At 38.7% G+C, this 15130-nt stretch overlaps 1 protein-coding gene across 1 annotated transcript; it reads left to right on the top strand.

Annotated features, from left to right (window-relative positions):
- The first annotated feature begins 524 nt into the window (after positions 1–524).
- LOC129003789 (transcriptional regulator Myc-2-like) lies at positions 525–14575 on the top strand. Its single transcript, XM_054432091.1, has 3 exons — positions 525–840; positions 3137–3933; positions 12230–14575. The coding sequence occupies exons 2-3, from the start codon at positions 3150–3152 to the stop codon at positions 12871–12873; spliced, it is 1428 nt and encodes a 475-aa protein (XP_054288066.1). The 5' UTR covers positions 525–840; positions 3137–3149; the 3' UTR covers positions 12874–14575.
- Positions 14576–15130: the final 555 nt, after the last annotated feature.

Below are 15130 nucleotides of genomic sequence, written 5' to 3'. Positions count from 1 at the left end.
TCCTTGAGTTGAACTACGTACTCCAAAGATAAAACGGCCAAACAGTCGACTAACTGGAACGCCCTTATCGTTTGAATGAATGGCTGAGTCATCCAAAAAACATCTGCTCCCGTCCAAAGGAGTACTCTCAAAGGGCAAATGAATCGACTTTAAATACATGATGATTCAGAAAACAGAGCAGACTTAAATTGTTGAAGGAGAGCGCGGCATGGCGGGAAGTACCGGCGAGCACTCCCCCCACCGGCCGGCGCGCGCAGCAAAATAGTCCGTCAATAAAATCGAGTTACATATGACAGTACGACGTGTCAATTGAAGGGATACTACTAGAACACATCGTTTGAGTACGATTTATTGATACAGTTAATGTACCAACTCGTAGATAGTTTAGTTGCTTAAAAATCTGTAACAGACAGAAATTGATAGACGATATGACCCATTTACGCGAGTTCCCGCCAGCGCGCCAAGGCCGGCGGAGGGATACGAACCGGCCCGGGCGTAGCCGAAGTGTCAGTCCGTCGCATAGAGCTGATCACTCCGTTCGTTCGGCAGCGACTCAGTCTCAGTCGTAGTGGCAGTGGTCTCGCTAAACGTCATCCGTTCACTGCCGGCTTTTCTCCTGTCAAAGTCTGACTTTGACTATTTATCTTTTCTTACTGTGGGATAATGTTTAGTGAATTTTCGCAAAGTACTGTTCAGTTTGTTTTTCGATTGACGTTTCTTTGCGAATTGCTATTTATTCCTAAATAAATTTAGTGGTGTTCGTCAGTGCCGGCCGGCTTTTTTGGACTTGTGATATTTTGTGATTGACTTCGTGTTACACTTAAGGATATCCATTACCAGGTTAGTACGATAATATATATTAGGAATTATTCATTATACTAACATGTTATAGATTGAAGACAAGATTTTGATAACCCAGTAAGAAGTGAACGTGGCACTTGAACTCCCACGTCATCAAATTGTCGTGGCGGATTTTACTTATTTATTGTTGTTAATATATTATAAGCTTATGTGTTATTGTTAATTATTTACATTTACAATTTCAAATAACTATGTTCATTAATTATAGTACGACATTTTGTCCTTTCGCCGGAATTTTGTGGGCGGTGGCCAGCTGTCAAACTCACGCCGCGCCGGATACTGATGTCAAACCAACAGCTGGTATTTAATTAAAGCAAATATTAATAATCCATTGTTGCTTTTGCTCTTTTCTGTGATTTACTTAAAAATACCCATTCCATTGCTATTATTGTCGTGGCGTTACCAAGAATTTAGGCCTATTAAATTGATTGATAATTTTGAGTGAAAATGAGGTGAGTTTAACGCATTTAACAAATTGTTTAACTTTTTACATAGTTTTTAACTAAGAGCCCATGTACTAAGTACTCTAGTCCGAATTTTATTCGTAGTAGAAGAGAAGAAGGCAGTTACTATTAACATAGATAAAACATACTCCCAATAACATAACTGACATCTGTCATTTCTTCTGTCATGTCGAAGATTCGCGTTTACCAACATCTAGAGAATTATTCGTGAGAGAAGCTGAGAAGCTAAAGCTACAACTGCATTTACATTTTGATGGTTTCGAGGTTCGATGCCATCATAATAATCATTAAGTTATGATCATGACTAGTTTATGGTCTTCTCGTTTAGTTTAAGTGATCAACTTAAGCTGTTAGTTGGGATAGTAAATTTGAATTTCTGTTTTCATTAAATTTATTAGGCTAAATAAGTTAGGTAGGGTGAAAGAATTCAATATTAGGGTTTTTGTGTTCTTATTATTTGATAAGTTGGCCCACTTTAGTCAGATGTTCGAACAAATTAGATTCTTTCAAAGTTAACTTAAATGCGCAAATTCGTGTAATGTCATCCTAGTATATTAAAGAAGCTGAAAGAAGTTTTAAGCATATAATAAGTTAGTCCTAGGCCTGAATATCATTTTGTTTATTTTAAGTTGCATGACACTTAAAAAATATAAAGCCTAGCTCAACGGTTTAGGTAGCTATGGGAGCTATTTGAAGTTAACTGAGTCATATCTTTTTTCTATTCGCCATTTTAAATTACTAAGGCTTAAGAAACTTAGCCTATTTATTTATTGCGATAAACGTACTACATTATTAAACAATAATAAGTATATAGGCTAAACTTATTGGTGTTCCAATTTGTTGAAAATTTAAGTTAGGTCTAGGCCTACTTTAAAACTTAATAGCTTAGTAAGTAAAGTAATTCCTTAAAAAACTTAAAATAGTGTTCTTTACCTTAGGTAACGTGCATACAGTATTTTGTAATATATTAAGCGTGGTAAATTATTAGAGTGCGATCAAATAAGATATTACTGTCATGAGTAAAATAACTTAGCCCAATCGATTCGGCTAAGTTAATCCATTTTTGTCTTAAGTTATAATGAATTGCAAGAAATCAGTAGCCTACCTATAACTTAGCCTCCTACTGTGTGTAGGGTTATATTGTCCTCTAAAAATGGTTTAGGTTTAATATTTAAGGAAAGGATTTCCTAAATAAATACGTTAAATTTAGTGAGAGGATTGGATATATTGTAATAGGCCCTAAACGATTTTCCTAAGTAAATAGGCTGCAGTAGGCTTAATTGGTGTGACAATCGTATTTCCGCAAAACAATGTTGAAGATTAGTTAGGCCAATTTGTTCTTCTTATTTTACATCTACAAAACATCCTTATTACAAATTTTGTTTTGCAGTAACTTAACAGTCATTTGCGTTTAAGTAAAAATTGCACTGCAACTAGAATGAATTTGTTTCTGCAGGAGCTTAAAATAGAAATAATATTTTAATTTAGAAGGATAATGGATCAAATTGCAGATAGGCTAAATTGGGTCTTATGAAAGTGATTAGTAAAGCTTTATAATCCTTTTCAAGTAACTTAAGGCCAGTTATTTTGAAGGCTAAAATATAATCATAACGGACAGAGTCGAGTGAAAAATGTTTTGATGAATTGATGATGGACAGATCGTATTCTTAGGCCTAACGATTTAAAGTACCTAACTTAACTTACTTGAAATAATTTGTATTTTGCCTGTTCTAGTGGTATGGTAGGCCTATGTTGCTCACAGGATTCAAGAATCGTAAAAACCGGTGATTGACAGCTCTGTTTTGTTTCAGTTCACCTAGTAAGATGCCGGTCTGCAAACTCGACCCCTGCGACCCGTGGGGACAATACTCCAAAGATGACCTGGAGTCGCTCTTTGGCAGCGATGAGGAACTCTTCAACCGCATCGACCTCATGAGCTTCGACCTGGACGATGTCGACCCCAGTGTGTTCGACAGCAGCTATGACAGTGAGGATGACAGCGACGGCGAGTGCTTGAATTCCAAGAAGTTCCGGGAGAGCAGAAACCACGATTGTATGTGGGGAGGACAGTGTTGTAACAAAGAGTTCCAAAGGACTACAGTGGGGCCTGTGCCCAAACCTCAGCCACCACCACCCGCACCCGTAGTACCGACACCCATACCCAAACCCGTAACCACACCCGGGGTGTTGATCACCCACAGTGCCAACAAAGTGGTTACCATAGTGCCCGCGAGTGAGAGGACAGAAGTAAGAACGGTAAAGCCTGAGAGCAGAAGTCTGCTTCTCAATAGGACTACAGTGACTCCGCCGAAACCCTCTGTTCCCACTCACACCCCCGCGTACACTAACACTACCCCTGTGAAGCGCGAGCTACCCACCCCTCAGAACTCGCGACCAGACACGCCGCAGTCAGAGGATGACGATCTTGCACCCATCCCTATAGACCCCCATAACACGACCAGTGTGTTCCGCAGCGCCCTCGAGGCCATCACCACACCCAAGGCCTGGGAGCCCGAGGTACCGCCACAGACCGACCACAACTACGACGTCTCTAGCAAGAAGAACATCAGACCGGAGGAGTTGGGAGTCGTCACACCTTCAGATTCTGGTGAGTTCTAGAAACTGTCTTGTTAGTAGTATGTACTGGAAATGTTTCAGAAGTGGGAGAATAATGTAGGCCTACCTAATATAGGCAACGATACATTGGACTAGAGTTGGATGTCAAAATCTTAAATCATCAGTAGAATGCCTTTATCGTATCAGATAATGAAGTAGCCTATTTTATGAAAGCGTTATGTGTCGTGTTATTTAGTTTACTAGAAATTGACATTTTGTTTTTATTGATAAACCAAGCTATACAAAAGGTAAACAAGACAATTTAGACTAGCTGTTACCCAAGGGCTTCAACCCGGTTGACTTCATAAGTACTATTAATAAAATAATTGACTTGTTAGGTTAAGCTGAAATAAAAAAAAAAAAAAACAGAATAATACTGTACAAACAAATAGCCTAATCACACCTGATTTAATAAGGTGATTACTTGAAAAAAATAACAAACAAATAAGTACATCTGAGGTATTTTTAACATTGGGTACATGGGAAGTTTCCTATGGAAAGGAATTACGACCTTAAAGGGCATTTTATGAAATAATGGATAGTTTAGAGCAAGGTTTCTCGTCATGACCAACATTTTAAGTACCTGGTTTAAGGGGGTGTGACTTAAAGTTTTGTCATAAGTTCATGGGTACTTTGGGATTTATGTATGGATAAGCCCAGTTTAGTTGATAGTGACAGAACGATCAGCTGTTAAGCTACACTCGTCACATGATTTTGACAGTCAGACGCCAGACAGGTCGAGTACCATACCAGTTGCGGGGTTTCGCGGGTAGATTGCACAATGTTGCGGCCGGGTCAGACGGCGGGCGGCGGCTGTGGAGGGGGAAAAGCGCGGGAAACATTGGCCTATACAAGGTCACCTTGCATTCCTCTCTGTCTCTCTCGCTCTCGCTCGCCGGGCATTTAATGTTTAAATCACTGTTCTTGAAATCCGGCTCCGCTGCGGACATTTAATTTTGATGGGAATGTACTTGCGCGTAATCTTGGCGTTGTTGTACCTTGTTGAATTTAATTGTCGTCGTTTTATGGTGGTTTATGTTTTTGAACACCGGAGAATCAGTGATATTGGAAGCTGGATATTTGGTTTTCTACCACGATTAAAACGTGTGCATCGATTTTGAATTTTGATTTGTGTTTTTATCTGCGGGTTTTACTGTCTATCCATCATAAGTACTGAATACAGGAGTTTATTTGATTTTTTTACTCATAGCTGCCATCCAATCTATGTATAATTCTGAGTTTCATTATGTGTGTATTCATTCTATCTTTGCGTGTGACGACGTCAAAATTTTAGAATCCTATATCTTGGAGTAATTTTTATGGGTCTCATACATTAATAATTACAAGACAGTAGGCTAAGCCTTGTAACGTAAAACAAATAAACTTTTAACAACCTGTTATGTAAGCCTAATTCGATAGAAAACCCATCAATGCAGAATTCATAAGAGTTATAACATAAGGGCAAACGTTTGAGGTATCTACCGACAAAAGCTGTAAGAATTAAATATTTATAGTTAGCTCAAAAGATCCAGACGAAATAACTTAAGACGGTTCGTTTAGTTGAAAATGGCGTCTGTATCACCCAAGATTACAGGGCGGGACGTGAATTGTCGGTCGTAAAGAATCTGTAGGAAGATAAGAAGGGTGGGACGCGGGCAGGGGTAGCGCCAGGGGGGGAGGGAGCATAAACTTGCCTAGGGGGCAATTAGAAGTTACCTCCCATAGAGTGTGGGGTACAGGTGCGCCAACCTTGGCGAACTTAAATAGGTTATGGACACTAACAACATTACAGCACGAAATGCTGTACATCGAAAACAGCTGATTTTAATCTTATCTAATAAATTAAGCTATTTTCAACCAACTTCTGATAAAAAGCTCATTTGGAGCACGAAGGGTAAAGAACTACAGTATCTAGCTATGGAATTCCATAGTCTAACAAATGAACAGCAAAATATTTGTCTCTAGATTAGAAATGGAATGCGCGGCCTTCGAGCGACATCACAAATAGAACTGAACCGTTACAAATACAAGACTGTTTGCACTAAATGCGGACTGATTCATTAAATTAAACTAAAAGCTTAATTCACATTTTGTTTGTGGTTTTTACTTAGAATATCTCATAGCCTACAACTACAACATGAATTTAGGCTACTATGATATAAGATGTTTAGGCCTACATCAGGATCCCTACAGTACCGTATATCTTATACTTAACACGTTCGCTGCGGGCCATCAAACAGCAGGCGTAGCCCCAGTGCGGCGCAGCCCGCAGCGTCGAACGAACCCGATTGCCGGGTGATTGGCTCTCATATTTCGGTATGACGAATAGCAAATAACGTGCGGTGATGTCCTGTTTTATAACAAGAGTCGACGTAGTTCGCTAAACACTCACATATAGCAGCACTGCTTGGAACGTAGCCGGTCCCATCGTATTAACAATTGGAGGGAGAAAGACGGGACAAAAAGTTGATTTTTAAGTTTGCCAGACGGGGATTTTCTGGGGAAATTTTACTACCAACCTACAACACAACAAAAAGCAAGTCACCCACTACACGCTAACGTGGAAACATTCTGCAAAGGGTCGTAAACAAACGCACGTGGCGCGCTCGCCCACCCCCATCCCGCCCCCCCTACTGATAACGCGACAAAAATAGAAAACAAGGTCACCACGGTCATTCAACTGTGTCAACGCAGGTGGCTACAAAGTATTAGTTCGAAATATCAAACGGCTGAGCCACAGGAAAATATTGAAGTTCAGGAGGACCCAAGTATCCATATGGATACCGCCGCCTCTACGTGATGGACTCCAGGTATCCATATGGATACCGCCGCACCCAATGTGTTAATCAAATCCCCTAGCTTCGAAATTCTAGAACAAAGTCAGGCTTTCGATATTATATGACATTTTACTAGTGTGATTTTCATGCGATTAAACCTCCGCGGCAACATAATGGGTTGACAGCTTGTATTAGACAGTCACAACTCCAAGGTCTCTCTGACCTTGACAGACAGCCAGACCATGGCCTTGGGACAGTAGGTCGACAACCACGGCAGGTGCCACAGGAGAGGAGCTAGGTGCTCTGGTGGCACCTGTCTCACAACTGTCATTACTTTTACATCTTGTAACGCCTACCTGGGCAGGTGCTAGTGCCTCGTGGTCCACCTGTTCCTGGATAAAGAAGTTGTGATGGAGGCAGGTGGTTGAGAGATGAGTTATTACTCATCTTGGATATATTTCTAATGAGTGATAATTTCTAATGAGTGATATAGTGCTCGCATGACAGTCTGAAGGTCGCTGGTTTGATCCCATTAAGGTTAAACTTTTTTTATGAAAACCCTTTTGAATAGTTTATTTGAAAGTCGCAAAAATTTAAATTTAAAATCACGTCTCAAACCGAACATAAAAGAAACCCAAACTTTTTTTACATTCTACTGGCCTATGGAAAACCACTCGCACAGCCAAAGTTTAGTACCCAACCCTTTACGAGTTAGCCCAATACCTGTAGCTGTCAACCAATCACAGATAAGGTAATCGGCTTAAGTTAGCGCTCGTTCCCAATGAATGATCCAACGTTGGGAGGGGAAGCTTACGTAACTCCCAGGTTAGTCACCTCAGTCCTCAGTAGGAATGTACCTGGAATGTTAAAATGCTGCCTTGTGTGGACTGTAGACAGGTTACTAGTGATTCCTGTGAGGCTTAGTGAGGAATTACTCTTCGTGCTTGATTAATACACAGTTCATGGCTAAATGTTTGCTTTGGAATAAATATATGGGAAGCTTCCTAGTATCTTCTATATAAATAAAATTAGAGTTTTGTCTGTACATTGCTTAGAATAATGAACTTTTTGGTTATTTTTACATTTCATAGGTCAGAGAAACCGAATCAAACCTTATCTCAATTTCTGTCTGTCTGTCTGTCTGTCTGTCTGTCTGTCTATCTCTTGGTAACGCTAAAATACGCACTTTATTACAACTACTCCTCAATAACTATAGCACTGTCCCGCCTGAAACTTATTTTCCAAATACTATACATATATGAGATGGTTTTAGACGTATTTCATCGAATATGAGACAGTTAGATATTTAACAGTAAACCCTTGAAAATCAAGTTTTTGTCGATTTTTGACGTGGAATTTCTGGAAGCCCATGTTAACCTTATGAGAAATGAAATTATTGAATCTTAACAGCTGTTTCAATTAAACAAGTTGGTTCTGTTCTGTGATGTTCAATAGCATTAAAGTTACAAGGATTACCAACAGGGTGCAGCACTAGCACTATTATTTCTTTTACATTTATGACAACAGCTAATTTGCAACCTGGAGGCGAGTGAGCGTAGCGAACGAGCTAACCTGAAGGCAAGTGAGCGTAGCGAACGAGCTAACCTGAAGGAAAGTGAGCGCAGCGAACGAGCTCCAACATACAGGTGAGTGAGCGTAGCGAACGAACTTCAACCAGGACGTGATTGAGCCATGCAAACGAGATCAGATAGTAAAAATAAAAGTAAGCCTACCGTTATAGGATCGACCGGCAGACACAGAGGTAATTTAACCTTTTATTGATTGTCATACCGATCCGGAACAACAAAAAACAACATAAAATGAAGCTATGTATAATAGTTTGGCCAGCATATCTTAAAATATGCAAACCAACTGCTGTTCTTTATATAAGAAGGTTTCAACTGAATATTATAAGATCCCCGTGCGTAGAACGGGTACACAGCTAGTTCTGAGTAAATTTGAAATAACTTAAAGTTTAAATGGCTCGTAGAAATCTAAAGACGAACTAAAATATTGTAAATCTGGCTCTTATTAGGTTGTGGGGAATTGTCTTTCGTTAAAGCCCTGAATGTGATTTCAAATGCTGGTACTCTGTCACCAAAACTGCGAGGGAAAACTTATTTTTCCACTCAATGACGCATATAAATCGTATCTCAAAGAATACAATTTCCTTGTGACAGCCCAATATTTCACGGTTTTGGTTCAAAATTTATTTTAAAATCCCCAAATATTGTTTTCTGCATATTTTTCCAGAAATTGTCTAGAAAGCATGTTTCCTCGACTTAACCGTTATATTGTGGGCTTTGTGCGGTTTCTCCAAAAGAATCGTGGCAGCAAAAACGTATCACCGTTCAATGAAGCATACAAACTCCTTGAAATGAATGCTCATTTCGCTAGAAGGCCGGGATGGTTCCAATATGTCACTGGGAGGGATGTAAGGACCGACTGGGGTTGTAATATATAGCCTATCGTTGCGGCAACGACATGTGTTTTTGACGTGCGATTTGACGTAGACGGGGCTGTTGGGGAAGTCTAGACGCAGGGGGGGGGGGCAACCTGTTGGAGTACTACCCTTGCGATCAATATCGGGAATCGTAGCTTGGCTCAGCCCCGCCGCGCCCCTGCGATTCAAAATTTGAGCAGGACGGTGTGAAGTTGTGTGATTTTTTACTACGTAGGATTTCGGGTGGTTCAAATAGGCTGTTACACTCGAAAATCTCTGAAATAGCTGTCGTGTATGTGAACAGAAAACAGTAGTTTAGTACTCTTATAAAATGATATATTTCCATGTACGCAAGATTTTGTGTGTACTCAGTTACGAAATTGGTATGCGTCAAGGGTCAAGATAAGCTAAGTTGATAACATAACTGTGATTGCTGAGAATGCAACAATGACTAACGAATTTTTAATTTTAAACAAATGATCATCACCAATAAACCGTTTTCGATCATTTTATTCACTATTACGTTTTATTTCGTTTATGTAGATACATAGCTCTCTTATATTGTAAGGTGTAACAATAAATAATTGGTAATGTCTATATAAACATCTTCTTCAGAAACGATGTATTTGTGAAATGAATCGTTTTCAAATCCATCTCGTTGCAGAATTTTCAATTTTCCCAGCGTGAGAAAAGAATGCGGACAAGACGAAGGCGCGGTTCTTCAATTTGCCTGCGGAAGTTTCACTTGGTCGCTTCCTCCGTCCGTTCATTCATGGATTGCGATTACTTTGTGCTCTACATTCAGTTGTCTCGTGGGACCAGTCGTTTCCGTTGTATGATTCACGTTTAGTTGGTCGTTAACAGATTTAGTTTGTACCAGCTGTATCAATATTTTTATAATATTTGGAAATAAAGATAATTTTTTAGGCCTACGCTTGTGCTTCGAAGAATTTTCACGATTCTAGACGTTAATCAATTTTGATTGACTGATGAAGGGTTCGGGTGCTTGATATTGTATTTGAATGTCTGTTAAGATTTTTAAGGGATTATTTTTTGCGGAGTAGGCCTACTAGTCTAAAAATGAGATTGCACAGAATATTTAGTCCTCGTCTTGAATTGTTACTAAAACATATGAAATAATTGAGCCATACAGTTCATTTAGACATTATTGGCAATTAGCGTTATTTTTAACAGTCTATTGTCGGAAGTTTTCTTGAGCATTGTTAGTCTCATACTTGTGAGTTGTGCAAAGCACAGATTCGATCCTACACCAACGAAACGATCCTACAATTCCCGCCAAATCAAGTCACAATTCAACAGTGTCTACAACATTGATCCCTCCGCTAATCTCAACCCTGTATGTAGTGGCCGGGTAGTATTGCTGATTGCGCAACACTAGGGAAGGTGACGTAGCGGTGGCTGTGTAGGGGGAGGTAAGGGCGCTAGGGCGGTTCCCTGACGTCACGTCTGCCCTTATCGACTGGTCCTGCGCAATGGACGCCGTAGTACACCGAGGTCGACAACCCGTCCTTGAACTTAGGCGTGTCTTCACACGTGCCCATTCACCTTACAGTCGTTAACAGGACGTTAGGCGTTTTTACATGTGGGGGAATCTATTGTATGCTTAGTTTCGTTATCTTGGAAATATTTTGTGGAAATTATAGGTTTTTGATTGTTTTTGACAATCGAGATTTATTTTCGTTTTCAACACAAACATTTACGTCGGCTTATACATCGTAAGGGGGTTTTCGCGCGCAAATATGTCATTCATTCAGTCTATTTAAAAATCGTGTTTTAAAATATGTTTTTTTTTACTCGAGATTCTTGTCTTTAGGTTTTTAATAACGTTGTTTCTTCCTTTTTAATTTACAATATTTTGATTTTTTCTCGAGTTTTTTTCACGGTAGGAACTTTATCTTGTGGAATATTTATAAAATAATCATGTGGACATTTTTATTGTAAATCTTTTCACCAAAAACATTTATTCGCTAATTGATTAGGTTACAGTAAATTTTATGCCGTTTTAAGTATCGCTCATACCTTAACGAAATGCGTATTTTTTACTTTACTTGTAGGCCTACACTTGGGGACCGAGATGTGGTTGGGAAAACTATTATGAAACGCCTACTTCGTATAATTTTACTGCTAGTATCACTACCGTGCACTAGATGTTTATTTTAAACCAAATAGCACACAATACTTTATCACGTTTAAATAACCTTCGCATATACTGTGTCAGGTTATCGAAAGCGAAAATAGGCTGAATGGCGCGGCCCCCAAACGGCGCCTCTGATAAAAATTCAGCGATAATGTCTGCGGTCAAGGTCTGAGCATTGACGTAGACGTAGCTTGGCTGGGCTATAGCTGTATACAATAGCGTGTAGCGTGGCACGGCGTACTACTGCATGTACTAGAGCAGGCAATCCGTTCATGCTGCACGCAATGCGACTAGCCTCTCAATTAGCTATTTTTATCGCCCTTTTTCTCATTCACTCGACGTAGTTTTGCGGGGAAAGTCATCAAAGGAAAGTTGGCTTGATTTTTCGGGGAAGTTTTTTTTCTTTGACTAAATTATACATTTTATCGAGAAATTAACGAGTACGCAAATTGAAGAAAAATACTATACAGCTCTTAAATGTTTTAACAATCACCTGTAAATGTCACAGGACCTTGTATCTTTTACTGAAATTCAATGTTTAAATTGATTTTTGATGTTTGAGGTATTTATATTATAAACCACGGAGTAGGGTAGGTTTGGCGCAATATCGTCTGTCGTGCCACAGTTGCGCCACGATGCAGAGCGTCGGAATGCGTCGCCTCCCCCACCCTCTGATAACACTTATCGACCCTCTACCACGCCCTTGCCGTCGTGGCGCTCCTACTGCAACTTCAGGCTAGGTTTTGAGATTGCGGCTTCATCACTTGATAGAATTGATTGGTGATTGGTAGGATTTGAAGCCGGGATTATGTATATCAAAGACCTGCGCTCTTAAAATTACTTACCACATGTATTGCCTAGATAGTTTAGTATGGTACTGAGTGACATTAACGGTGTTCTGTATTTGCAGAGGAAGACGAAGAGATCGACGTGGTGTCCTTGAGTGAGAGGTCATCATCGTCCTCGAGTAGATCGTCGTCCTGCGGAGGTAATCTGCCAAATAGACCAACCCGCCGCGACCAGCGACACCTAGAGGAGATCACGACGTCGCTGCTGTCTGCGTCGGAGGCTGTCAGTAGGAAACTGAAGGCGTCACACCAAGTAGTGCGTCAGCATCATCAACACAAGAGGAAGAAGTACATCAGCGAAAGCAGCGATTCTGACAGTGACTATGACGAGCCAGTATACAAGTACTCCCGTCAGACCAAACGACAGAAGAGTACTCCGACTAGGAGAAAAAAGAACCCGAGGTTCGGCGAAGAAGAGGATCAGGAGAAAAGGGACTTGCACAACAACATGGAGAGGATGAGAAGAATAGACTTGAGGAACAGCTTTGAGGAGTTGAAGACATTGGTTCCTAGTTTGGTTGGCAAGGACAGAGCTGCCAAAGTAGTGATTCTGAGAGATGCAGCTAGTTACTGTCAAGAGCTGAGCGCCGAGAGTCAGTCAAAGTACATGCAAGTTCAAGCCCTCAGGAAGGAACAAGAAAGATTGAGAGCAATGGTCTCGAGTCTTCGCAAGGCCAGAGCGGCAGCAACCATCAAGAACCGCTGAAGCCATACTGTATAGCTGTATATAGTTTTTATATGAGCTAGTAAGTGTTCTTTTTTGTAACTTATGCTTTTCAACAATGCTGTGCTTAGGTTTAAGATGTACATCTACTTGCTAACGATGCTATATGCCAAAGTATAACTGGAAAGACAATAGAATGCAACGGTCAAGGCTGATGATTTCATTTTGTGATTCTTCTGTTTTGCTCAATCAAATTTTGATTTGGAGTAATTTTAATGTAGATCATTTCGGATATCAGATCATTGTTCATTTTTGTAACTTTTGTACTTTTATAGTTGGTTTATCGCAGTTTTCTTTAAGAGTTTTAAAGAAGTATTGTTACAGTTAGATATATGTAGACCATTTAGACGGTTCTATTTTAATGTGATTATTTTGTATTAACGATATTTATCAGTACAATCATCAGTGATTTTGAAAATGTTGGTGCAATTGTAGTCGATTTACTGTGTTTTCCAAATTAAGACTGTTTTCAAACTCCCTCTCCCTAGATTCTGTAGATGTAGACTTTCAATATTGAATAGTTTTCATAAAATGTTATTTATTGTTTACACAAATAACGTAACTACATATAGCATATTTATATTTCCTAGAAAGATCTTTAAAGTACAAAAGCCTAGACTAGAGTCCACGCATATTATCATAATCTATTTATTTATAGTCAGATTTCTTGGTTCAGCCGGTTAATTTGTACCTCCTCTAAAGTCAAACAATGCAATGCAAGTGAGTGTTCAATAGGTTAGTTGTTTATATATTATTGTATAAAGTATCTTACGCTCTAGCTGTAGATGGTTGAGTTTTGTAGTTTTTAGCAATACATTGAATACACAAGTTTATATTTTCTAATTTGTTACTTGTCTGTACATTTTTAAATGGCAATACTTTCATGCCTTGTACATTTTTTGTCTCGAGTTGGACTCGTACTTTTTTATTCTTTCATTACATCGAGTTATTTTTTTGTTTTTGGTTACCATTAAGTACTTTTCTGTTTTCACTGTAATCATTGCGCAGGATTTTTCAGTTATCTGGAAGTAGCATTAATGTATTTGGTTGTTATTCATGTTGTTCGTTATGTTTTTTTGTAGTAGTTGATGATAAATTGTAAGTTTTGTTACGGAGTTTTTATAATTTGTATAACATTTTACCTATCATAGCAGAGTTCAAGGTGTTTCCATGCTGACCAGGGATCGATAGACAGTATTTGACAGTTAGGTTAGGTGAGCCTACAGGGATTTAGTGTTAGGAACTGAAAATAGTCAGGTCACTTTTTTAAATCGATCAGCGCTAAAAATTATTTTTTATTGATCAAATTTTTTATTTGTCTTCCAAAGCTTACATGAGTGCCTCAGTATGTGCCTTCCTGTCTAGCTTTTTACAATTGTTTTACATTTTTACACAATCAGCACTAAACTACAGATCACTTATAAGTTTTTATGTTTTTAATGTTTTAAAAGAGTTAATTTTTTAAGGACCAAGAAAAAATCAGTTTAACATTGTCCGCCCATTTTGTTTTTTAGGATAGGAATGGCATAGGCACATATTGTCTTATTCAGTTTTATACTTACTTGAAGCTGTGTTAATAATTATATCTAATATGATGTACAATAGCCCATAAGTTATCATTGATATGTTGATGTTATGTTAAGTTCCTTTGTAGCCAGACATTTATAAAATATTACACAACAAAAACAAAAACTATCCTTTGTCTTTATGTTTATCACCCTTTTATTAGTTTAAGCTGATAAATCTGTTTAAATCTATATTGTAAAGAGTTTACCTTTTCATATACGCAAATGGTTTAAATTTGTTGGCAAATATTGAATTTTAAAATAGGCTTCAATGTTGATTGCAATATTGAGTTAGCCTACTTTAAGCTTCTTATGGTACAAAGCTTACCAAGAGGTTTACTTGCCTTTCTAATCTAGAATCTTTTATCATTTTGAGCTGTTTGTTGAGATATATCTATTGATAAGATTGATCAAAGAATAATCAAACCAATCTTTAAATAGTTGGTTAATTGGTTTATTTTTTATTCTGAAGGATGTAGATATTAATTCCTTGCATAGCCAGAATGTGGTTAGAGCATTTTATCCAAATATACCTCACCACAAGTTCTTGAAGTAGTCTACATTAACCCCTAGTACTGAGATGGGAAACTAAAGTCTGTGATTGCGAACAGGGAATAAAATAAAAATGTTTTATTGCTTAGATGAAGGAAGGTCTAACAATAGAACGAGACTAC

Source organism: Macrosteles quadrilineatus, unplaced genomic scaffold, assembly GCF_028750875.1.
Source record: "Macrosteles quadrilineatus isolate MER2022 unplaced genomic scaffold, UCM_ALF_1.0 Scaffold_9__3_contigs__length_116548681, whole genome shotgun sequence".
Classification (NCBI taxonomy): Eukaryota; Metazoa; Arthropoda; class Insecta; order Hemiptera; family Cicadellidae; genus Macrosteles; species Macrosteles quadrilineatus.
This window is presented reverse-complemented; position numbering and strand designations above follow the sequence as displayed.

Coding starts and splice junctions, on each gene's coding strand:
- LOC129003789 (XM_054432091.1), top strand. CDS start 3,150: ATGCCGGTCTGCAAACTCGACCCCTGCGACCCGTGGGGACAATACTCC. Junction 3,934..12,229: donor CGTCACACCTTCAGATTCTG/GTGAGTTCTAGA, acceptor CTGTATTTGCAG/AGGAAGACGAAGAGATCGAC.